The 27,104-nt window shown below is 43.5% G+C and overlaps 1 protein-coding gene across 1 annotated transcript in view; it reads right to left on the reverse strand.

Annotated features, from left to right (window-relative positions):
- The window catches only part of LOC128693266 (uncharacterized), a 181,146-nt gene extending 155,799 nt beyond the window's left edge, over nucleotides 1-25,347 (reverse strand). Inside the window, exon 1 of the mRNA XM_070104250.1 lies at nucleotides 24,718-25,347. Coding sequence (XP_069960351.1) covers nucleotides 24,718-25,308 — 591 coding nt within the window. The 5' untranslated portion in view covers nucleotides 25,309-25,347. The remainder of the gene's footprint in view (nucleotides 1-24,717) is intronic.
- Nucleotides 25,348-27,104: the final 1,757 nt, after the last annotated feature.

A 27,104-nucleotide genomic window follows, 5' to 3' on the forward strand; every position in this document is an offset into this window, starting at 1 on the left:
GCCTCTCACCAACACTGCCTCTCACCAACACTGCCTCTCACCAACACTGCCTCTCACCAACACTGCCTCTCACCAACACTGCCTCTCACCAACACTGCCTCTCACCAACACTGCCTCTCACCAACACCGCCTTTCACAAACACTGCCTCCCACCAACACTGCCTCTCATCAACACTGCCTCTCACCAACACTGCCTCTCACCAACACTGCCTCTCACCAACACTGCCTCTCACCAACACTGCCTCTCACCAACACTGCCTCTCACCAACACTGCCTCTCACCAACACTGCCTCTCACCAACACTGCCTCTCACCAACACTGCCTCTCACCAACACACACTGCCTCTCACCAACAGGCTCTACCTCTCACCAACACACACTGCCTCTCACCAACAGGCTCTACCTCTCACCAACACACACTGCCTCTCACCAACAGGCTCTACCTCTCACCAACACACACTGCCTCTCACCAACACACACTGCCTCTCACCAACACTGCCTCTAGGATCAACAACACTGCCTCTCACCAACACTGCATCTCACCAACACTGCCTTTCACCAACACTGCCTCTCACCAACACTGCCTCTAGGATAAACAACACTGCCTCTACGATTAACAACACTGCTTCTAGGATCAACAACACTGACTCTAGGATCAACAACACTGCTTCTAGGATCAACAACACTGCTTCTAGGATCAACAACACTGCCTCTAGGATAAACAACACTGCTTCTAGGAACAACAACACTGCCTCTAGGATCAACAACACTGCTTCTAGGAGTAACAACACTGCCTCTAGGATCAACAACACTGCCTCTAGGATCAACAACACTGCCTCTAGGATCAACAACACTGACTCTAGGATCAACAACACTGCCTCTAGGATAAACAACACTGCCTCTAGGATCAACAACACTGCCTCTAGGATCAACAACACTGCCTCTAGGATCAACAACACTGCCTCTAGGATCAACAACACTGCCTCAAGGATCAACAACACTGACTCTAGGATCAACAACACTGCCTCTAGGATCAACAACACTGCTTCTAGGATCAACAACACTGCTTCTAGGATCAACAACACTGCCTCTAGGATAAACAACACTGCTTCTAGGATCAACAACACTGCCTCTAGGATCAACAACACTGCTTCTAGGAGTAACAACACTGCCTCTAGGATCAACAACACTGCCTCTAGGATCAACAACACTGCCTCTAGGATCAACAACACTGACTCTAGGATCAACAACACTGCCTCTAGGATAAACAACACTGCCTCTAGGATCAACAACACTGCCTCTAGGATCAACAACACTGCCTCTAGGATCAACAACACTGCCTCTAGGATCAACAACACTGCCTCAAGGATCAACAACACTGACTCTAGGATCAACAACACTGCCTCTAGGATCAACAACACTGACTCTAGGATCAACAACACTGCCTCTAGGATTAACAACACTGCCTCTAAGATCAACAACACTGCCTCTAGGATCAACAACACTGCCTCTAGGATCAACAACACTGCCTCAAGGATCAACAACACTGACTCTAGGATCAACAACACTGCCTCTAGGATCAACAACACTGACTCTAGGATCAACAACACTGACTCTAGGACCATCAACACTGCCTCTAGGATCAACAACACGGCTACTAGGATCAACAACACTGCCTCTAGGATGAACAACACTGCCTCTAGGATCAACAACACTGCTTCTAGGATCAACAACACTGCCTCTAGGATCAACAACACTGACTCTAGGATCAACAACACTGCCTCTAGGATCAACAACACTGCCTCTAGGATCAACAACACTGCCTCTAGGATCAACAACACTGCCTCTAGGATCAACAACACTGCCTCTAGGATCAACAACACTGCCTCTAGGATTAACAACACTGCCTCTAGGATCAACAACACTGCTTCTAGGATCAACAACACTGCCTCTAGGATCAACAACACTGCCTCTAGGATCAACAACACTGCTTCTAGGATCAACAACACTGCCTCTATGATAAACAACATTGCCTCTAGGATCAACAACACTGCCTATAAGGATCAACAACACTGCTTCTAGGATCAACAACACTGCCTCTAGGATCAACAACACTGACTCTAGGATCAACACCACTGCCTCTAGGATCAACAACACTGCCTCTAGGATTAACAACACTGACTCTAGGATCAACAACACTGCTTCTAGGATCAACAACATTGCCTCTAGGATCAACAACACTGCCTCTAGGATCCACAACACTGCTTCTAGGATCAACAACACTGCCTCTATGATCAACAACATTGCCTCTAGGATCAACAACACTGCCTATAAGGATCAACAACACTGCCTCTAGGATCAACAACACTGCTTCTAGGATCAACAACACTGCCTCTAGGATCAACAACACTGCCTCTATGATCAACAACATTGGCTCTAGGATCAACAACAGTGCCTATAAGGATCAACAACACTGCCTCTAGGAACAACTACACTGCTTCTAGGATCAACAACACTGCCTCTAGGATCAACAACATTGACTCTAGGATCAACAACACTGCCTCTAGGATCAACAACACTGCCTCTAGGATCAACAACATTGACTCTAGTATCAACAACACTGACTCTAGGATCAACAACACTGCCTCTAGGATCAACAACATTGAGTCTAGGATCAACAACACTGCCTCTAGGATCAACAACACTGACTCTAGGATCAACAACGCTGCCTCTAGAATCAACAACACTGCCTCTAGGATCAACAACACTGCCTCTAGGATCAACAACACTGACTCTAGGATCAACAACACTGCCTCTAGGATCAACAACACTGCCTCTAGGATCAACAACACTGACTCTAGGATCAACAACACTGCTTCTAGGATCAACAACACTGCCTCTAGGATCAACAACACTGACTCTAGGATCAACAACACTGCCTCTAGGATCAACAACACTGCCTCTAGGATCAACAACACTGCCTCTAGGATCAACAACACTGCCTCTAGGATCAACAACACTGCCTCTAGGATCAACAACACTGCCTCTAGGATCAACAACACTGCCTCTAGGATCAACAACACTGCCTCTAGGATCAACAACACTGCCTCTAGGATCAACAACACTGCCTCTAGGATCAACAACACTGCCTCTAGGATCAACAACACTGCCTCTAGGATCAACAACACTGCCTCTAGGATCAACAACACTGCCTCTAGGATCAACAACACTGCCTGTAGGATCAACAACACTGCTTCTAGGATCAACAACACTGCCTCTAGGATCAACAACACTGCCTCTAGGATTAACAACACTGCCTCTAGGATCAACAACACTGCTTCTAGGATCAACAATATTGCCTCTAGGATCAACAACACTGCCTCTAGGATCAACAACACTGCTTCTAGGATCAACAACACTGCCTCTTTGATCAAAAACACTGCCTCTAGGATTAACAACACTGCCTCTAGGATCAACAACACTGCTTCTAGGATCAACAATATTGCCTCTAGGATCAACAACACTGCTTCTAGGATCAACAACACTGCCTCTAGGATCAACAACACTGCCTATAAGGATCAACAACACTGCCTCTAGGATAAACAACACTGCTTCTAGGATCAACAACACTGCCTCTAGGATCAACAACACTGCCTCTAGGATCAACAACATTAACTCTAGGATCAACAACACTGCCTATAAGGATCAACAACACCGCCTCTAGGATCAACAACACTGCTTCTAGGATCAACAACACTGCCTCTAGGATCAACAACACTGCCTCTAGGATCAACAACACTGCCTCTAGGATCAACAACATTGACTCTAGGATCAACAACACTGCCTCTAGGATCAACAACACTGCCTCTAGGATCAACAACATTGACTCTAGGATCAACAACACTGACTCTAGGATCAACAACACTGCCTCTAGGATCAACAACATTGACTCTAGGATCAACAACACTGCCTCTAGGATCAACAACACTGACTCTAGGATCAACAACACTGCCTCTAGGATCAACAACACTGCCTCTAGGATCAACAACACTGCCTCTAGGATCAACAACACTGACTCTAGGATCAACAACACTGCCTCTAGGATCAACAACACTGCTTCTTGGATCAACAACACTGCCTCTAGGATCAACAACACTGCTTCTAGGATCAACAACATTGCCTCTAGGATCAACAACACTGACTCTAGGATCAACAACACTGCCTCTAGCATCAACAACACTGCCTCTAGGATCAACAACACTGCCTCTAGGATCAACAACACTGCCTCTAGGATCAACAACACTGCCTCTAGGATCAACAACACTGCCTCTAGGATCAACAACACTGCCTCTAGGATCAACAACACTGCCTCTAGGATCAACAACACTGCCTCTAGGATCAACAACACTGCCTCTAGGATCAACAACACTGCCTCTAGGATCAACAACACTGCCTCTAGGATCAACAACACTGCCTCTAGGATCAACAACACTGCCTCTAGGATCAACAACACTGCTTCTAGGATCAACAACACTGCCTCTAGGATCAACAACACTGACTCTAGGATCAACAACACTGCCTCTAGGATCAACAACACTGCCTCTAGGATCAACAACACTGCCTCTAGGATCAACAACACTGCTTCTAGGATCAACAACACTGCTTCTAGGATCAATAAAACTGCCACTAGGATCAACAACACTGCTTCTAGGATCAACAACACTGCCTCTAGGATCAACAACACTGCCTCTAGGATCAACAACACTGCCTCTAGGATCAACAACACTGCCTCTAGGATCAACAACACTGCCTCTAGGATCAACAACACTGCTTCTAGGATCAACAACACTGCCTCTAGGATCAACAACACTGACTCTAGGATCAACAACACTGCCTCTAGAATAAACAACACTGCCTCTAGGATCAACAACTTTGACTCTAGGATCAATAACACTGCCTCTAGGATCAACAACACTTCCTCTAGGATCAACAACACTGTCTCTAGGATCAAAAACACTGCTTCTAGGATCAACAACACTGCCTCTAGGATCAACAACATTGACTCTAGGATCAACAACACTGCCTCTTGGATCAACAACACTGCCTCTAGGATCAACAACACTGCCTCTAGGATCAACAACACTGCCTCTAGGATCAACAACACTGCCTCTAGGATCAACAACACTGCCTCTAGGATCAACAACACTGCCTCTAGGATCAACAACACTGCTTCTAGGATCAACAACACTGCCTCTAGGATCAACAACACTGCCTCTAGGATCAACAACACTGCCTCTAGGATCAACAACACTGCCTCTAGGATCAACAACACTGACTCTAGGATCAACAACACTGCCTCTAGGATCAACAACACTGCCTCTAGGATCAACAACACTGCCTCTAGGATCAACAACACTGCTTCTAGGATCAACAACATTGCCTCTAGGATCAACAACACTGCCTCTAGGATCAACAACACTGCTTCTAGGATCAACAACACTGCCTCTATGATCAACAACATTGCCTCTAGGATCAACAACACTGCCTATAAGGATCAACAACACTGCCTCTAGGGTCAACAACACTGCTTCTATGATCAACAACACTGCCTCTAGGATCAACAACACTGCCTCTATGATCAGCAACATTGCCTCTAGGATCAACAACACTGCCTATAAGGATCAACAACACTGCTTCTAGGATCAACAACACTGCTTCTAGGATCAACAACACTGCCTCTAGGATCAACAACACTGCCTCTAGGATCAACAACACTGCCTCTAGGATCAACAACATTGACTCTAGGATCAACAACACTGCCTCTAGGATCAACAACACTGCCTCTAGGATCAACAACATTGACTCTAGGATCAACAACACTGACTCTAGGATCAACAACACTGCCTCTAGGATCAACAACACTGCCTCTAGGATCAATAACACTGACTCTATGATCAACAACACTGCCTCTAGGATCAACAACACTGCCTCTAGGATCAACAACACTGCCTCTAGGATCAACAACACTGCCTCTAGGATTAACAACAGTGCCTCTAGGATCAACAACACTGCCTCTAGGATAAACAACACTGCCTCTAGGATCAACAACACTGCCTCTAGGATCAACAACACTGCTCTAGGATCTGCTCTAGGATCAACAACACTGCCTCTAGGATCAACAACACTGCCTCTAGGATCAACAACACTGCCTCTAGGATCAACAACACTGCCTCTAGGATCAACAACACTGCCTCTAGGATCAACAACACTGCCTCTAGGATCAACAACACTGCCTCTAGGATCTCTAGGATCAACAACACTGCCTCTAGGATCAACAACACTGCCTCTAGGATTAACAACACTGCCTCTAGGATCAACAACACTGCCTCTAGGATCAACAACACTGCCTCTAGGATCAACAACACTGCCTCTAGGATCAACAACACTGCCTCTAGGATCAACAACACTGCCTCTAGGATCAACAACACTGCCTCTAGGATCCACAACACTGCCTCTGAGGATCAACAACACTGCTCTGCCTCTAGGATCAACAACACTGCCTCTAGGATCAACAACACTGCCTCTAGGATCAACAACACTGCCTCTAGGATCAACAACACTGCCTCTAGGATCAACAACACTGCCTCTAGGATCAACAACACTGCCTCTAGGATCAACAACACTGCCTCTAGGATCAACAACACTGCCTCTAGGATCAACAACACTGCCTCAAGGATCAACAACACTGCTTCTAGTATCAACAACACTGCCTCTAGGATCAACAACACTGCCTCTAGGATCAACAACACTGCCTCTAGGATCAACAACACTGCCTCTAGGATCAACAACACTGCCTCTATGATCAACAACACTGCCTCTAGGATCAACAACACTGCCTCTAGGATCAACAACACTGCCACTAGGATAAACAACACAACACTGACTCTAGGATCAACAACACTGCCTCTAGGATCAACAACACTGCCTCTAGGATCAACAACATTGACTCTAGGATCAACAACACAGCCTCTTGGATCAACAACATTGCCTCTAGGATCAACAACACTGCCTCTAGGATCAACAACACTGCCTCTAGGATCAACAACACTGTCTCTAGGATCAACAACACTGCCTCTAGGATCAACAACACTGCCTCTAGGATCAACAACACTGCTTCTAGGATCAATCAACAACTGCCTCTAGGATCAACAACACTGCCTCTAGGATCAACAACACTGCCTCTAGCATCAACAACACTGCCTCTAGGATCAACAACACTGCCTCTAGGATCAACAACACTGCCTCTAGGATCAACAACACTGCAACAACACTCTAGGATCAACAACACTGCCTCTAGGATCAACAACACTCTAGCAACAACACTGCCTCTAGGATCAACAACACTGCCTCTAGGATCAACAACACTGCCTCTAGGATCAACAACACTGCCTCTACAACAACACTGCCTATAGGATCAACAACACTGCCTCTAGGATCAACAACACTGCCTCTAGGATCAACAACACTGCCTCTAGGATCAACAACACTGCCTCTAGGATGAACAACACTGCCTCAAGGATCAACAACACTGACTCTAGGATCAACAACACTGCCTCTAGGATCAACAACACTGCCTCTAGGATCAACAACACCGACTCTAGGATCAACAACACTGCCTCTAGGATCAACAGCACTGCCTCTAGGATCAACAACACTGCCTCTAGGATCAACAACACTGCCTCTACAACAACACTGCCTCTAGGATCAACAACACTGCCTCTAGGATCAACAACACTGCCTCTAGGATCAACAACACTGCCTCTAGGATCAACAACACTGCCTCTAGGATCAACAACACTGCCTCTAGGATCAACAACACTGCCTCTAGGATCAACAACACTGCCTCTAGGATCAACAACACTGCCTCTAGGATCAACAACACTGCCTCTAGGATCAACAACACTGCCTCTAGGATCAACAACACTGCCTCTAGGATCAACAACACTGCCTCTAGGATCAACAACACTGCCTCTAGGATCAACAACACTGCCTCTAGGATCAACAACACTGCCTCTAGGATCAACAACACTGCCTCTAGGATCAACAACACTGCCTCTAGGATCAACAACACTGCCTCTAGGATCAACAACACTGCCTCTAGGATCAACAACACTGCCTCTAGGATCAACAACACTGCCTCTAGGATCAACAACACTGCCTCTAGGATCAACAACACTGCCTCTAGGATCAACAACACTGCCTCTAGGATCAACAACACTGCCTCTAGGATCAACAACACTGCCTCTAGGATTAACAACACTGCCTCTAGGATCAACAACACTGCCTCTAGGATAAACAACACTACCTCTAGGATCAAAAACACTGCCTCTAGAATCAACAACACTGCCTCTAGGATCAACAACACTGCCTCTATGATCAACAACACTGCCTCTAGGATCAACAACACTGCCTCTAGGATCAACAACACTGCCTCTAGGATCAACAACACTGCCTCTAGGATCAACAACACTGCCTCTAGGATCAACAACACTGCCTCTAGGATCAACAACACTGCCTCTAGGATCAACAACACTGCCTCTAGGATCAACAACACTGCCTCTAGGATCAACAACACTGCCTCTAGGATCAACAACACTGCCTCTAGGATCAACAACACTGCCTCTAGGATCAACAACACTGCCTCTAGGATCAACAACACTGCCTCTAGGATCAACAACACTGCCTCTAGGATCAACAACACTGCCTCTAGGATCAACAACACTGCCTCTAGGATCAACAACACTGCCTCTAGGATCAACAACACTGCCTCTAGGATCAACAACACTGCTCTAGGATCAACAACACTGCCTCTAGGATCAACAACACTGCCTCTAGAATCAACAACACTGCCTCTAGGATCAACAACACTGCCTCTAGGATCAACAACACTGCCTCTAGCATCAACAACACTGCCTCTAGGATCAACAACACTGCTTCTATTATCAACAACACTGCCTCTAGGAGCAACAACACTGCCAACACTGCTAGGATCAACAACACGGCCTCTAGGATAAACAACACTGCCTCTAGGATCAACAACACTGCCTCTAGGATCAACAACACTGCCTCTAGGATCAACAACACTGCCTCTAGGATCAACAACACTGCCTCTAGGATCAACAACACTGCCTCTAGGATCAACAACACTGCCTCTAGGATCAACAACAACTGCCTCTAGGATCAACAACACTGCCTCTAGGATCAACAACACTGCCTCTAGGATCAACAACACTGCCTCTAGGATCAACAACACTGCCTCTAGGATCAACAACACTGCCTCTAGGATCAACAACACTGCCTCTAGGATCAACAACACTGCCTCTAGGATCAACAACACTGCCTCTAGGATCAACAACACTGCCTCTAGGATCAACAACACTGCTCTAGGATCAACAACACTGCCTCTAGCATCAACAACACTGCCTCTAGGATCAACAACACTGCCTCTAGGATCAACAACACTGCCTCTAGGATCAACAACACTGCTGCCTCTAGGATCAACAACACTGCTCTAGGATCAACAACACTGCCTCTAGGATCAACAACACTGCCTCTAGGATCAACAACACTGCCTCTAGGATCAACAACACTGCCTCTAGGATCAACAACACTGCCTCTAGGATCAACAACACTGCCTCTAGGATCAACAACACTGCCTCTAGGATCAACAACACTGCCTCTAGGATCAACAACACTGCTCTAGGATCAACAACACTGCCTCTAGGATCAACAACACTGCCTCTAGGATCAACAACACTGCCTCTAGGATTAACAACACTGCCTCTAGGATCAACAACACTGCCTCTAGGATCAACAACACTGCCTCTAGGATCAACAACACTGCCTCTAGGATCAACAACACTGCCTCTAGGATCAACAACACTGACTCTAGGATCAACAACACTGCCTCTAGGATCAACAACACTGCCTCTAGGATCAACAACACTGCCTCTAGGATCAACAACACTGCCTCTAGGATCAACAACACTGCCTCTAGGATCAACAACACTGCCTCTAGGATCAACAACACTGCCTCTAGGATCAACAACACTGCCTCTAGGATCAACAACACTGCTTCTAGGATCAACAACACTGAATCTAGGATCAACAACACTGCCTCTAGGATCAACAACACTGCCTCTAGGATCAACAACACTGACTCTAGGATCAACAACACTGCCTCTAGCATCAACAACACTGCCTCTAGGATCAACAACACTGCCTCTAGGATCAACAACACTGCCTCTAGGATTAACAATACTGCCTTTAGGATCAATAACACTGCCTCTAGGATAAACAACACTACCTCTAGGATCAACAACACTGCCTCTAGGATCAACAATACTGCCTCTAGGATCAACAACACTGCCTCTAGGATCAACAACACTGCCTCTAGGATCAACAACACTGCCTCTAGGATCAACAACACTGCCTCTAGGATCAACAACACTGCCTCTAGGATCAACAACACTGCCTCTAGGATCAACAACACTGCCTCTATGATCAACAACACTGCCTCTAGGATCAACAACACTGCCTCTAGGATCAACAACACTGCCTCTAGGATCAACAACACTGCCTCTAGGATCAACAACACTGCCTCTAGGATCAACAACACTGCCTCTAGGATCAACAACACTGCCTCTAGGATCAACAACACTGCCTCTAGGATCAACAACACTGCCTCTAGGATCAACAACACTGACTCTAGGATCAACAACACTGCCTCTAGGATTAACAACACTGCCTCTAGGATCAACAACACTGCCTCTAGGATCAACAACACCGACTCTAGGATCAACAACACTGCCTCTAGGATCAACAGCACTGCCTCTAGGATCAACAACACTGCCTCTAGGATCAACAACACTGCTTCTAGGATCAACAACACTGCCTCTAGGATCAACAACACTGCCTCTAGGATCAACAACATTGACTCTAGGATCAATAACACTGCCTCTAGGATAAACAACACTTCCTCTAGGATCAACAACACTGACTCAAGGATCAACAACACTGCCTCTAGGATCAACAACACTGCCTCTAGGATCAACAACACTGCCTCTAGGATCAACAACACTGCCTCTAGGATCAACAACACTGCCTCTAGGATCAACAACACTGCCTCTAGGATCAACAACACTGCCTCTAGGATCAACAACACTGCCTCTAGGATCAACAACACTGCCTCTAGGATCAACAACACTGCCTCTAGGATCAACAACACTGCCTCTAGGATCAACAACACTGCCTCTAGGATCAACAACACTGCCTCTAGGATCAACAACACTGCCTCTAGGATCAACAACACTGCTTCTAGGATCAACACCACTGCCTCTAGGATCAACAACACTGCTCTAGGATCAACAACACTGCCTCTAGGATCAACAACACTGCTCTAGGATCAACAACACTGCCTCTAGGATCAACAACACTGCCTCTAGGATCAACAACACTGCCTCTAGGATCAACAACACTGCTTCTAGGATCAACAACACTGCCTCTATGATCAACAACACTGCGTCTAGGATCAACAACACTGGATCAACAACACTCTGCCTCTAGGATCAACAACACTGCCTCTTGGATCAACAACACTGCCTCTAGGATCAACAACACTGCCTCTAGGATCAACAACACTGCCTCTAGGATCAACAACACTGCCTCTAGGATCAACAACACTGCCTCTAGGATCAACAACACTGCCTCTAGGATCAACAACACTGCTTCTAGGATCAACAACACTGCCTCTAGGATCAACAACACTGCCTCTAGGATCAACAACACTGCCTCTAGGATCAACAACACTGCCTCTAGGATCAACAACACTGACTCTAGGATCAACACCACTGCCTCTAGGATCAACAACACTGCCTCTAGGATTAACAACACTGCCTCTAGGATCAACAACACTGCTTCTAGGATCAACAACATTGCCTCTAGGATCAACAACACTGCCTCTAGGATCAACAACACTGCTTCTAGGATCAACAACACTGCCTCTATGATCAACAACATTGCCTCTAGGATCAACAACACTGCCTATAAGGATCAACAACACTGCCTCTAGGATCAACAACACTGCTTCTAGGATCAACAACACTGCCTCTAGGATCAACAACACTGCCTCTATGATCAACAACATTGCCTCTAGGATCAACAACATTGCCTCTAGGATCAACAACACTGCCTCTAGGATCAACAACACTGCTTCTAGGATCAACAACACTGCCTCTAGGATCAACAACACTGCCTCTAGGATCAACAACACTGCCTCTAGGATCAACAACATTGACTCTAGGGTCTACAACACTGCCTCTAGGATCAACAACACTGCCTCTAGGATCAACAACATTGACTCTAGGATCAACAACACTGACTCTAGGATCAACAACACTGCCTCTAGGATCAACAACATTGACTCTAGGATCAACAACACTGCCTCTAGGATCAATAACACTGACTCTATGATCAACAACACTGCCTCTAGGATCAACAACACTGCCTCTAGGATCAACAACACTGCCTCTAGGATCAACAACACTGACTCTAGGATCAACAACACTGCCTCTAGGCTCAACAACACTGCCTCTAGGATCAACAACACTGACTCTAGGATCAACAACACTGCTTCTAGGATCAACAACACTGCCTCTAGGATCAACAACACTGACTCTAGGATCAACAACACTGCCTCTAGGATCAACAACACTGCCTCTAGGATCAACAACACTGCCTCTAGGATCAACAACACTGCCTCTAGGATTAACAACACTGCCTTTAGGATCAACAACACTGCCTCTAGGATAAACAACACAACCTCTTGGATCAACAACACTGCCTCTAGGATCAACAACACTGCCTCTAGGATCAACAACACTGCCTCTAGGATCAACAACACTGCTTCTTGGATCAACAACACTGCCTCTAGGATCAACAACACCGACTCTAGGATCAACAACACTGCTTCTAGGATCAACAACACTGCCTCTAGGATCAACAACACTGCTTCTAGGATCAACAACACTGCCTCTAGGATCAACAACACTGTCTCTAGGATCAACAACACTGCCTCTAGGATCAACAACACTGCCTCTAGGATCAACAACATTGACTCTAGGATCAATAACACTGCCTCTAGGATCAACAACACTGCCTCTAGGATCAACAACACTGCCTCTAGGATCAACAACACTGCCTCTAGGATCAACAACACTGCCTCTAGGATCAACAACACTGCCTCTAGGATCAACAACACTGCCTCTAGGATCAACAACACTGCCTCTAGGATCAACAACACTGCCTCTAGGATCAACAACACTGCCTCTAGGATCAACAACACTGCCTCTAGGATCAACAACACTGCCTCTAGGATCAACAACACTGCCTCTAGGATCAACAACACTGCTTCTAGGATCAACACCACTGCCTCTAGGATCAACAACACTGCTTTTAGGATCAATAACACTGCCTCTAGGATCAACAACACTGTTTCTAGGATCAACAACACTGCCTCTAGGATCAACAACACTGCCTCTAGGATCAACAACACTGCTTCTAGGAACAACACCACTGCCTCTAGGATCAACAACACTTCTTCTAGGATCAATAACACTGCCTCTAGGATCAAGAACACTGTTTCTAGGATCAACAACACTGCCTCTAGGATCAACAACACTGCCTCTAGGATCAACAACATTGCCTCTAGGATCAACAACACTGCCTCTAGGATAGACAACACTGTCTCTAGGATCAACAACACTGCTTCTAGGATCAACAACACTGCTTCTAGGATCAATAACACTGCCTCTAGGATCTACAACACTGCCTCTAGGATCAACAACACTGCTTCTAGGTTCAACAACACTGCCTCTAGGATCAACAACTCTGCCTCTAGGATCAACAACACTGACTCTAGGATCAACAACACTGCCTCTAGGATCAACAACACTGCTTCTTGGATCAATAACACTGCCTCTAGGATCAACAACGCTGCCTCTAGCATCAACAACACTGCCTCTAGGATCAATAACACTGCCTCTAGGATCAACAACACTGCCTCTAGCATCAACAACACTGCTTCTAGGATCAACAACACTGCCTCTAGCATCAACAACACTGCTTCTAGGATCAACACCACTGCCTCTAGCATTAACAACACTGCTTCTAGGATCAACAACACTGCCTCTAGGATCAACAACACTGCTTCTAGGATCAATAACACTGCCTCTAGGATCAACAACACTGCTTCTAGGATCAACAACACTGCGTCTAGGATCAACAACACTGCCTATAGGATCAACAACACTGCCTCTAGGATCAACAACACTGCCTCTAGGATCAACAACACTGCCTCTAGGATCAACAACACTGCCTCTAGGATCAACAACACTGCCTCTAGCATCAACAACACTGCCTCTAGGATCAACAACACTGCCTCTAGGATCAACAACACTGCCTCTAGCATCAACAACACTGCCTCTAGGATCAACAACACTGCCTCTAGGATCAACAACACTGCCTCTAGGATCAACAACACTGCCTCTAGCATCAACAACACTGCCTCTAGCATCAACAACACTGCTTCTAGGATCAAGAACACTGAATCTAGGATCAACAACACTGCCTCTAGGATCAACAACACTGCCTCTAGGATAAACAACACTGCCTCTAGGATCAACAACACTGCCTCTAGGATCAACAACACTGCCTCTAGGATCAACAACACTGCCTCTAGGATCAACAACACTGCCTCTAGGATCAACAACACTGCCTCTAGGATCAACAACACTGCCTCTAGCATCAACAACACTGCTTCTAGGATCAACAACACTGCCTCTAGGATCAACAACACTGCCTCTAGGATCAACAACACTGCCTCTAGGATCAACAACACTGCCTCTAGGATCAACAACACTGCCTCTAGGATCAACAACACTGCCTCTAGGATCAACAACACTGCCTCTAGGATCAACAACACTGCCTCTAGGATCAACAACACTGCCTCTAGGATCAACAACACTGCTCGGCAATCTAGGATCAACAACACTGCCTCTAGGATCAACAACACTGCCTCTAGGATCAACAACACTGCAGCGCCTGGGGTCTAGGATCAACAACACTGCCTCTAGGGGAGGTAAACTGAAAATTATTTAACGTGATTTAACGGAAATAAAATTTTCACATTATTTTACACGTATAATAGTCAAATTGTCACCTACAAATATGAATTTCACATTAAACCGTGGACGAAGTTTTGGCATATTTTTTTTAATATATGAAGCCACTGCCAGTGAACTATAACTTAGAATGATGCCTTCAACCAGTAGCATGAGCTGGTACCTCTGATCAAGAATGCATAGATATTTTACCAGTAACTTGTAAAAACCTCTCCTAATCGGCTTTAAACTATCAACACAAATGTAGTTACACAGATTAAGGTTGCGATACTTTTATACAGATCAGTTTTACAGGGTAAGAGCATTACTTAACATCAACTCTTTGGGAAGCCCAGCCCTTGGGATGCGACCCCAACAGTCGACTAATACACAGTACAGGAACCTCGGTGTTCGAACATACCGGACCTCGTACAAACCGGGATTCAAACACTTTTCTTCAGAAAAATTTGTCCCGGTCTTTGAATGATTTTCTGGAGTCCGAACACGCTGGCTTGTTTACCATCCAGTTAGTGTCGAAAGCCCTGTTTCAAAAGTGCTTTGAAGTGACCTCTGACACTCATCTAACTCTCAGAGACTTTTGGAAGAGTCAGTTCAATATGCTCCGATGCGTGAGTCTGATAATTACAGCCTTGGGAGATGTTTCCCAAAGGACAATTAACTCTGCTTGAAAGAATGTGTGGCCTGACCCTGTGGCAAGCAGTCTCTAAGGCAGAGCAGTGGTTCAGGAAATCATCTCTCTAGGTGGGTCTGTGTGGGTTAGAGGTGAACCAGTTAATAAATGTCCACGAATTCAAAACAGAAGAAATCCAAGATCTTCTCAAGGAGCAGGAGGAGGAACTGGCAGAAAATTTTTCGTCACAGAATATTAAAGAGGAGGTCCGCAATGACAAAATTTCCACTGCTGAACTTAAAGAGCTGTTTTCTTTTTGGTCTAAAACACAGAGCAGAGTGGAGAAATGGCGCCGTGACATTGCTCTGTTGAGCCACAACATCAATTCCTTCAGTGATAATGTGGTTGAACACTTTAGATTATGAAGGATTGGCAGACACAAACCACATTGGACAGATTTCTTATAAAACAGAAAAAAAACGAATGCACCTGCGAATTCACCTAATTTACAGATAGTCAAAGAAGGGTAGCAAGTGTAAGGAAACATGCTCAAAGTTTTCACCTGCCGGACACCTTATCATATTCTGAAAATAATATGCCAGTGTAATTTAAAATTGGTGTCGTAGTATATTCTTCATGATATAGACAGAGAATAACTTGTAAACGGCATCAATCTTTAATGACTGATGCACCTTAAGAAAAGTACATGAATACAAATTTACTCTTATAGTCAATGAACTTGGAATTATTGGACTCTATGATAACTGGAGACCATCTTTTGTTGTCACCGTCAAATTATTAGTGGTGGAATGTTTCCTTATTATACTGCTTTACACTGTAATTTTTATCAAATCAGTTTCAATCCTTTAAAAACTCATCAATGTTAAGTCGAGAATGTTATAGATTATTTATGGAACTGTCTTGGTGCACATTTTGAAAGTGTTTCTTCTTCCCACCCGCTGGTCTTGTCTCGTGGCTTCTAAAAGTTGTGTAATTTAAAATATCTTTAAAATCAAATGTTTTGTCTTAAAGGAGTGTATAGAAATTTGTATAGAATAAAACGGAAAAATGAACAGAAATTACTAAGCATTAAAACACTCATTTTATGTCGTTGTTAAAGTTCACAAGTTTAATTTGTTTCATTTTATATTTTTTTCACGCGGTTTTTTTCCTTACCTTACATAACCATACAGGTCTTTTCATTCTCCTGTGCTCTTAATAACCCTTTGTATAATCCACAGACTGTAAACCAAACTCACTACCCAAGGTTTTCTTGTATACCCAGTAAACGCCTTAGATCACTATCTTCAAATTTTCACCTCTGGTGGACTATAAAATGAGGAAGGGTCATGGAACTACTGGCAAGTTCAGGTTCTCTCTTGTCAGTATAATACTGACCATTCCCAATTTTGGTTTCTGTACGATAACTTGATATAGATTCTTCTTATTGGCTTCTGAGTGGTTTGAATTTCTCTTGTACTCACACCTTGTTTTCTTTCCTCTGTTATTCGGTGACAAATTTTTCTGAAATTTGTTCTCAGTCATCTACTGGAAGATTTTTTATATCGGTTTGGAAGCTCACTGTATCTACTATTGATGCCACTTTCATAAAATTTCTAGTATCGTCTGCAAAAGATCATAAAGTGGTATGATTTATATTTCTGTTAATGACAGATATGAGAACAAGAGAGGTGGGGCGAGTACCGAGCCTTGAGGAACACAAGTTTTACACTGTAGCAGCTCTTGATTTCATTTTGTTACTATTACGCTTTGGCTTCTCTTTGTTAAGAAGTTAAATTTCCATTTGAGCATTTACCCTTTTAATCCTTTTGCAGATATTTTGTGTGCCTTTACCCAATGGCCACACTTGTCAAAGGCTATTGACAAGTGTGCTACATTTGCATTTTGCTTGCTTTCAAGTGAATACAAGAATAACTTGTTCTGAATCTATGCTTACCTAGGTTGTACAAATGCTGTGATTCCATGAGACGCTCAGGCGCTTGAGCTGCGGCCCGAACGCCAGGAATGGCTTAAACGGAGCACAGATTTTGAGAGTTAAAAGTCCCAGCTGTAGGGTGTCGCCAGTGATTTTAGCAAACTGCTACACCACTTGTGCTGAAGAAGACCCACCATGCCCTTGTCACAGGTCTGCCTCCCTTCTCCCCGTCTAGGACTCTAAACGGTACTCCACTTGACACGAATGCCCTGTCAAAGGATTGTAAACGGTATATTACATGTATAAACTCCGACACTCCTTCGGGAGCCACTGCCGGGTCACGACATGGAAAAGGCCTGGCCAGGAACCGTCCTGGCAAACCTGCTTAATTGAACCTGAACTCATTTGGGTCGTTAATCTTGAGGCCGATTAATGGCTCACTTGACAATGAGTCGATCTGGTACATAAAAATTTCACTCGTATCTTTGTTGTCTTCAATGTATGTCCTATTTCCTTTAATTAAAAGCACGATACTATATTTGCTTTCAGCTGGATTTTCCATATATGATGTATTTTTAATTTTTCTAAATTTCATTTTTAACTCAGTGTCTCTCGTGGACTCTGTTTGATGCATACAATTTGAGCTAATGGTTTTCTAATTGTCTAACCAGTATTAGTTTTCGTTCTTCAGAACGCCTGCTGCCTATAGAAGGAACGCCTCTTCCTATTATACCTGCACCTTTTCCTTTCCTTTGTAACGGTATGTCTGTGGAACATACTTCTAATACCAGTGAGTTCATCCTCTCGATATTTGATAAGGTGATTGTTTATCATATTGTCTTCTTATATATAAAAGAGATCAAGGTCCCTGGACTAAATATATCCTAGAGTTTAATCTGAAGTGTTTTTAACCACTTCTCGGTATCACATATCAAAGCTTATACCAAACAGGGTTGATTCCACAATGAGGTCAAGACGGCCTGTATACATCCTGGCCCCAGGAAAAGAACATTCCAACTTTTACTCCTGTCTTTCAAACATATAGCCTTTTTTATAAGCCTTATCTGATTGTCCACGACAAGAACAATGTTCTTTCCTTAAGTGGTGTCATTCTTCGGGGTCGAACTGCATTCATCGAGCATCACACATAAAGATTTTGTGCTTCCCGCCAGTTGCCAGTCGCTGTGACAGATTCCCTCACCGACTAGGATAGTCAACACTTTGTTGTAGCGGGGCTCAAAGATGTTGCTCCTGGAATGAATATTTCCTCTATGCAGCTCTATCTTCCTCCTATCATCCTGCAGCTTTACTTCCTCCTGAAGTTCGCAGAACCCCTCTTTAACACTCCAGTACAGAAAAAATAGCTGAGCAGGTCTTCACTGGACACAGTTCAATTTATCACGTAAGATCAACTCGCCACTGATAAAAGTCAACTCATCACTGGCACAGGTCATCTCCTCTTCCTGAGACACCCCAATTTAAATCAAAGAAACATAAATTGACTATCATGATTGTCACATGCGTACTCTGATGCGATATTAATCTGGCTTCACAGTCTGCAAATTGGTGAAATATGAGTGTTGAGGGAAGCAAAAAATTTGTTAAAAAAAAAAAAAACACATCTGTAGAGCCACAGGATGGTGGCCCCTGATCAATATTAGTTAAAAGATTTTTATTGATATTGCTTGCATAAAAGCAGATCTCTTACCAATACCAACTGATACTGAAAGAGATACACGTCTTCTTTGCCTTAGAACGAGTGTGCTACAAATATCAGGATATACAACAGGTTAGCAAACATTCTTCAGAACTATTTTATTATCGGGAGGAAGCACAAAAGTGGATAATTTCTCATAGTTGTTTTGTCGCAGAGACGACCATTTTTCAGTTGCCAGGTTGAGTAACATTGACATAGCGTGTTTCTGCTTCATTATTTTTCATGTGATTGTGTGGTCATGTGTGGCTGCATAGCACAAGTAGGTAGAGGTAGCGACATGACAAGACAAGACCAAGACACGTAACACAACATTAACCTTTATAATATGAACTCACTCAAAGTATTTTAATCAGGTTAGGAAGAAAAGGGTTTGCTCAAGGAAACTTAATCATGGTATGTGTTTCTCATTCCAAACTACATACCTGGAGTATACCCGGAGAGGGTTTAGAGGGTCAACGCCCACGTGGCAGGGTCTGAGACCAGGCCTCGTGGTGGATCAGAGTCTGATCAACCCGGCTGTTACTGCTTGCCGCATGTAAACCGAGGCAAGAACCACAGCCCGGCTGATCAGGTACTGACTTTAGGTGCCTGTCCATCGCTTTCTTGAAGACAGTCAGAGATCTATTGGTAATCCCCCTTATGTATGCTAGGAGGCAATTGAACAGTCTTGGACCCCTGACACTTATTGAGTTGTCTCTCAGTGTACACGTGGAGCCCCTGCTTTTCATTGGGAAAATGGTGCCTCTCCTGCCGAGTCTTTTGAATTCATAGGGAGTGATTTTCGTGTGCAAGTTTGGTACTAATGCCTCTAGGATTTTCCAAGTGTTTATTATCATGCATCTTTTTCACCTGCGTTCCAGAGAATACAGATCAAGAGACTTCAACCGTTCCTAGTAATTTAGGTGCTTTATCGTACTTAGTGTGCTGTGAAAGTTCTCTGTATGCTCACTAGGTCAGCAATTTCTCCTGCTTTGAAGGGGGGTAGTGAGTGTACAGCAGTATTCCAGCCTAGAGAGAACAAGCGATCTGAAGAGAATCATCATGGGCTTGGTGTCCCTAGTTTTGAAGGTTCTCATTATCCATCCTATCATTTTTCTAGCAGATGAGGTAGATACATTATTGTTGATTTTGATGGTGAGATCCTCTGACATTATCACTCCCAGGTTCTTTACATTAGTTTTTCGCTCTATTGAGTGGTTAGAATTTGTTGTATATCCAGATACAGTTTTATTTTCCTCAAAATTTCCATATCTGAGTAGTTAAAATTTCTCTTCACTGAATTTCATAATGTTTTCTGTGGCCAATTTGAAGATTTGGTTGATGTCCGCTTGGAGAGTTGCAGTGTCTTCGATGAAGGACACTCTCATGGCAATTCGGGTGTCATCCGCAAAGGAAGACATGGAGCTATGGCTTATTTATCTGTCTATGTCAATATGAGAATGAGGAATAGGATGGGAGCGAGTACTGTGCCTTGTGGAACAGAGCTTTTCACTGTAGCTGCCTCAGACTTTACTCTGTTTACTATTACTCTTTGTGTTCTATTGGTTAGGAAGTTATAAATCTATCTGCGTCTTAGAACCCTTTTGAAGAGTTTTATGATATGGAACGTTAGTGCTATCAGTCTGTAGTTCTTTGCTATTGCTTTACTGCCTCCTTTGTGGAGTGGGGCTATGTCTGTTGTTTTTTGCAGCTTTGGGACGACCCCTGTGTTCATGCTCCCTCTCCATAGGATGTTAAAAGCAAATGATAGGGGCTTCTTGCGGTTCTTGATGAACACAGAGTTCCTTGAGTCTGGGCAGAGTGTATGGGCATGTCATTTATCGCGTTTTTGATGTCATTTGGAGTCATAGTAATATCAGATAAGTTCGAGTCTGCCAAATTCTGTGTCTCTCTCATATAAAATTCATTTAGGTCCTCGACTCTAAATCTGGTTAGCGGCTCGCTAAAAACCGAGTCATGTTGAGACTTGAGTAGCTCGCTTATTTCTTTGCTGTCATCTGTGTAGAACCCTTCTCGTTCAAGTAGAGGCTCTATACTGGATGTTGTTCTCGACTTTGATTTGGCATAAGAAAAGAAATATTTTGGGTTTCTTTCAATTTCTTTTTTTTTTTTGCTTTTAGTTCTTCCCGCGTTTCTTGACTAGTGCTACTTCTCTAACCAGTGTCTCCCTCTGTATTACAGATACATTGGCCTCTTTTAGCCACTCTTTTATTCTTTGCCTTCGTCTGTATAGGGAGCGCCTTTCTTTTTCTAATTTATATCTTCTCTTCCTTTTCCTTAAAGGAATATGCCTTGAGCAAACCTCGAGTGCCACACAGTTAATTTATTCTAGACGTAGGTTTGGATCCGTGTTGCTCAGGTTATCTTCCCAGTTTATATCATTTAGGACTTGGTTAGTTGGTCCCACCTTATGTTTTTTGTTATTGAAATTGAATTTGGTGAAGGCTCCCTCGTGACTGATCACATTTTGTCGGTCTGGGGCCTCGTACATTCATGTCTGAACCTCTATTATGTTGTGATCTGAGTATATTGTTTTCAATATGGTAATATTTCGTATCAGATCATCATTGTTAGTGACGATGAGGTCCAGTGTATTCTCCAGTCTTGCAGGCTCTATTATTTGCTGGTTTAAGGTGAATTTGGTGCAGAGATTTAAAAGCTTTGTACGACTTTTCATCTGAGCTGCCTCCTGGTCTTATCTCTGCTACGGTATTATTTGCTACATTCCTACATTTAAGGTGCCTTAGGTTAAAATCCCTCAGGAGTAAGATGTTGGGGGCAGGAGCTGGAAGATTTTCCAGACAGTCGTCAATTTTCAAAAGTTGTTCCTGAAATTGTTGAAAAGTTGCATCCGGAGGCTTGTATACAACCACAATGACCAGGTTTTGGTTCTCGATCTTTACTGCCAAAACTTCAACTACATCATTTGAGACATTTAGTAGTTCCAAGCTTAAAAGTGACTCTGTGATATACAGGCCAACCCCTCCCTCCCTTTTGCCTGTTCACTCTGTCGCATCTGTATAGGTTGTAACCTGGGTTCCATATTTCATTGTCAAAATGATCCTTTATGTGGCCTCTGTGAAAACAGCAAACATTGTGTTTGACTCTAAGCAGTCCATGGATGAAAGGTATTTTGTTGTTCGTTGTCTGCTTTAGACCCTGTATATTTGCAAAGATTAATGTCGTCGGACTGGTAGCATTGGTGGTATGGGGGGAGGGTCTTTTTTTCCTGGCACTAATGTATGTTGTTTTGGTGTAGAGGCCATCGACTGTGATTCCACTCCAGAAATGATCGGAGTTAGTGTTCGGTTTCTGTCATTTCCTGCAGTTTTCTTTCCTTCCTGGCGGTATAAAAAACCTTTCTCTCTCTGGAGTGGCTGTGGCTACCCAGCTTTTCCCATGGTCTGGAAGGAAAGTTGCATTCTCCTGTTGTCATATGGGCACGGCATTTCCTGGAGTGGTCAAAGCTGCACGCCCCATCTGTTTTTCCAGATATTCCATGTCTGCAGATACCTAATGCATATAATTTGCATAGGCCTGTTTCTGTTTGCCTTTTTTTGTGACTGCATTCCCTACTGTGTGTTTTCCTGTCTCATTATTATTTTCAGCACTTTTACTACCAGTGGTGCCTTCACCAATTATTTCAGGTATTTTATCTTCACTATTTCTCGGAGCATCCCCTTGTTTACTCTCTCCGGTGGTATTGCTAGTTTGTAACATTGGTTTTTGCATGTCCTTGCCTACACCTGTTTCCCCACTAGAGCTCCTGCCTCCCTCTGGGCCACCAACTTTCATTTCTCTATTCTTACAGTAACTGTCTGCCAGGACAGTAGCTGCACCAGGGGCGACAGCATCATCTGGCATAGTCCTTTTATTTTACCATTTGTTATAGAATGCTGTAAGGTTTACTATGAAGGCCGTTTTCATGTTTTTATCTTTTAATACCAATGTGATTTTTTTCTCCTAGAGGATCTCCTTTGGGCATACCCAAAAACACTTCCCTGGTTTATCTCTTGTAGATAATTCCTGAATATCAACACAAGATGCGTGGACCCATTTCCCACAGAAGTTGCACATAATCCATGCAGTAGCCCGTTTGCTTGTTTGGTTGCAAATTACAAGGTACACTGCTCCATCTGTGTCTTGACATTGTGGCAAGACTGTTAATAATGTCTTAGTAATGTTCCTCTCCCATGTGCAGATTTTGGATGAATTGTCCCACCTACACTAGCGTGACTTTTATTATTAAGCAAATTCTTTGCAGAATGACCACCATTGTTGAGTGTTTGGAAGGTCAGAAAAGACCTTCTACGGTTATTTTCGGAAACCAGCGAATCCAAGTATAAGTTTGTCAGAAAATTGCTAAATTTATAAATGCGAGGCAAATTCATGTTATTTCATGATAAAATAGTTACACACTTTTAATAATGTTCTCGTAATTGGTATAAAGTCATCAATAACAATTCCATTCTTTTTCTAAGCAGGAAACAACAGCGCTGAAAGTCTGAAGAACAATAATGAGGATCTCTGAAGTTGTCTCACGGAAATAAAATCTGGGAATAGTTGGTCTACATATAAATGCCCAGAGAACACCTGCACTTGAAATAACTACATGACCATCTGTCTAGTTACAGTCTTACAGCAGTGAAAATTTGAAGGCCATTTGAAGTTACAAATGAACACCGGTGAGGGAAAAAGCTGAAAAGCTCAAGTCAGCGCTGTTATAGGCCCCTGGCTGTCTTTAAGAAGGCACTGGACAGGCACCTAAAGTCAGTAACTGACCAGTTGGGCTGTGGTTTGTACGCCAGTTTGCGTGCGGCCAGTAGTAACAGCCTGGTTGATCAGACCTTGATCCACCAAGAGGTCTAGTCTCAGACCTGGCCGCGGGGGCGTTGACCCCAGAAACTCTCTCCAGGTAAATTCCAGGTAAACACTGAGAAGCACCTCTTCGTGGAGACTAAATAAATTTAAAGGATGTATTTTGATATTTTTTTTTTTACAATATTTCACATTTGATAAAAATTTAAAAAATTGATAAATATTTATTTCTATTACTCGGGACACATTTTAGGGAACATGTACCGTTTTCCTTAACTATTAAATTCATTCAGGTCTTAAGTGTTACTATAACTGAGAAAAGAGAATCTAATATAAATTTTAAATTAAGCTACACAAATGAATACCAAATCGTGTAAAAATCTTCATTTTTTCCTGACCTGTTTATAGTTAGGGAGACGAGCAAGTTGGTCAACAGCGTAGGAACCAATGTATCTTGTATCAGCGACTATCACCAGGAAGCAGTCGGCTAGCTCCCTCCTAACCAAGGTGGTCATCAAGGCTGCCAGAGATTCCTCATTCATATCCCTAGAAGCACTCAGGAACAGACGAGCAGTCGCTATCCTCTTCTCTCTAGCACTAGCTTCAGGTTGAAGCAAACTGCTTGGTGGTCTCTGCAAAGCAAGTTCGCTCGCTGACGGCGTGAGAGAACTGCTCGACGATACTAGCGTAGCGAATTCGCTTGTCTTGCGTTGTAAAGGCTGCTTAATCTTAAGTAGCTCATCAGGAAGAAGAATTTGAGGTTGAGTCAATGAGAGGTAAGATTCACGTGGTGTTGAGGGAAGGTGAGTGGAGATAATGTTAGCTTGTGGGTGTAAGACAGTGATAGGGGGCATGTCCGCAAATAGTACGGCATGAGGTGGCACCGGTGCTGGTGTGAAGGGTGGCAGGGAAACAGCAAGCACTGAGGCTGCCAGAAGCAGCAGCAGCAACAGCAACAGCAGCCTCTTACAGCTGTCTAGTTTCCACATTGTTACTGATGTATACTGAAGATGTAGTAGCGAAGCCACGTGCAACAAGCTGCAACACAAATTACAGGAACTATATCTTACTGTAGACAAGTATAGAATTAAGACATACAATGCTGTACTATGAATCAAGTTTGAATAGCGCAACCCGTCCTCTTATGGAGATGTCTGTCATTTACTATGACTGAAATCTAATGAAAAATGACTAAAATATTAACGCTTGTCATGCTTCCTTAATCTCCCGATTTAATGCTCGAGCATCAAATTACAATATAGAATCGATTTATTAGTATCTTTAGTTTGGTAATAAAGTATTGTTTAAAGTGTTTATAGAAAGAATTATAAGGAATCCGAGACAAAGAGGGAGTTGTAACAGTTGTTTTTTACCGATGACTCAGTTCTTTTGGAAGATTCCGAAAAGAAGTTACAAAGATTGGTGAAGAAATTTAGGAGCGTAAGTAAAAGAAAAAAAATAAAAGTGAACATAGGAAAGAGCAAGGAGATGAGAGAAAAAAATGTAGACAATAAAACACTGGCCATCAGACTCGAGAGAGAGAGAGAAAATATAGAGAAAGTAAATGTAGGCGGATGGGTCTATAAAAAATGAAATGAACCATAGAAGTGACGAGGAGAAAAAATGTGGGTTGTGTTTTCAGACATCTGTGGAGGCAAGAACGTTATCCATTGAGGTAAGAAAAAACAAGGGGGGAGAAAAAATGTATTCCAGTTTAGTGGTACCAACACTCTTAAATGGGTGTGAAACAAGATTTAAAATGTTATAGCGATGAGACTGGAGGAAGTGATGTTGATTTTGAGAACAAGGTGTTGTGTGAATTTTGTGCAAAGAACTCGGAGCCTGGAGATCAGAAGGAGGTATGTGGGTTACCAAAAGTATTACACAAAGGGCTGAGGAGCGGTTGCTGAGGTGGTTCAGACATTATGGAGAGAAATAGGATAAGTAGGAGCGTGCAACATATTGAGATACACGGAAAAAGGGGTAATTGGTCGTCCTAGGTAATGTTGCGAGTAAGTTGGGGTAAAGGAGCTTTTGAGTGCTAAGGGCCTGCGTGACAGCGTTACATAGGAATGTGTGGAGACGAGAGATTTATATAGTGTTGCAGTTTGAGCAAAGTAATATCTGTGAAAGGATTCATGCGAGACAGATTAGTCCTGGAGGAGGAAAGTACAGTGCCGGCACACTGAAGGACAAGATGCATTTCGGAGATCCCTCTACCTCGGTGAGAAACGGCCTGTATATTAAAAAAACTGATTCTTGTTATTCATTATAAATACTGTAGATTTTACAATAAGTTAGTATGTTGGGGTGAAAGTTTACTCAGAATGTCATTAGGGCAACATATAACTGTTCAACGTCAGTCAAACACACTCGTATTCCTATACCAGGGATTAAGTATACTCTCAGTGTATATACATACTTACATATTTAGGTTAAAGTTCATAATTTGCAGAACAAACGAAATATTTTATATACATTTACCTCAGGCCAGAGGAGGGTCGCACCGAAGAAATATGGAAGAAAGTATACAGTACTTTTCACATCAAGTCAGAGCAGACAAAACTCTGGTGCTCAGTCAGCTCCATAGCCACTTACACTCATCTGATAATTAGCTTTTTTATCTTCTCTCCCGCATGAACTAGCTATCGATAGCTATCAGAATATTTGTAAGCGAAGCATTTTTCAAACTTTGACCTAAGGCCTTATGAACAATTGCCAAGCTTGCAGGAAGCCAAAGTCTTGTTTTGATTGGCTTGTTGTATATGGTGCTGAGAACTTTGTC

Source organism: Cherax quadricarinatus, chromosome 90 (genome assembly GCF_038502225.1).
Source record: "Cherax quadricarinatus isolate ZL_2023a chromosome 90, ASM3850222v1, whole genome shotgun sequence".
Classification (NCBI taxonomy): Eukaryota; Metazoa; Arthropoda; class Malacostraca; order Decapoda; family Parastacidae; genus Cherax; species Cherax quadricarinatus.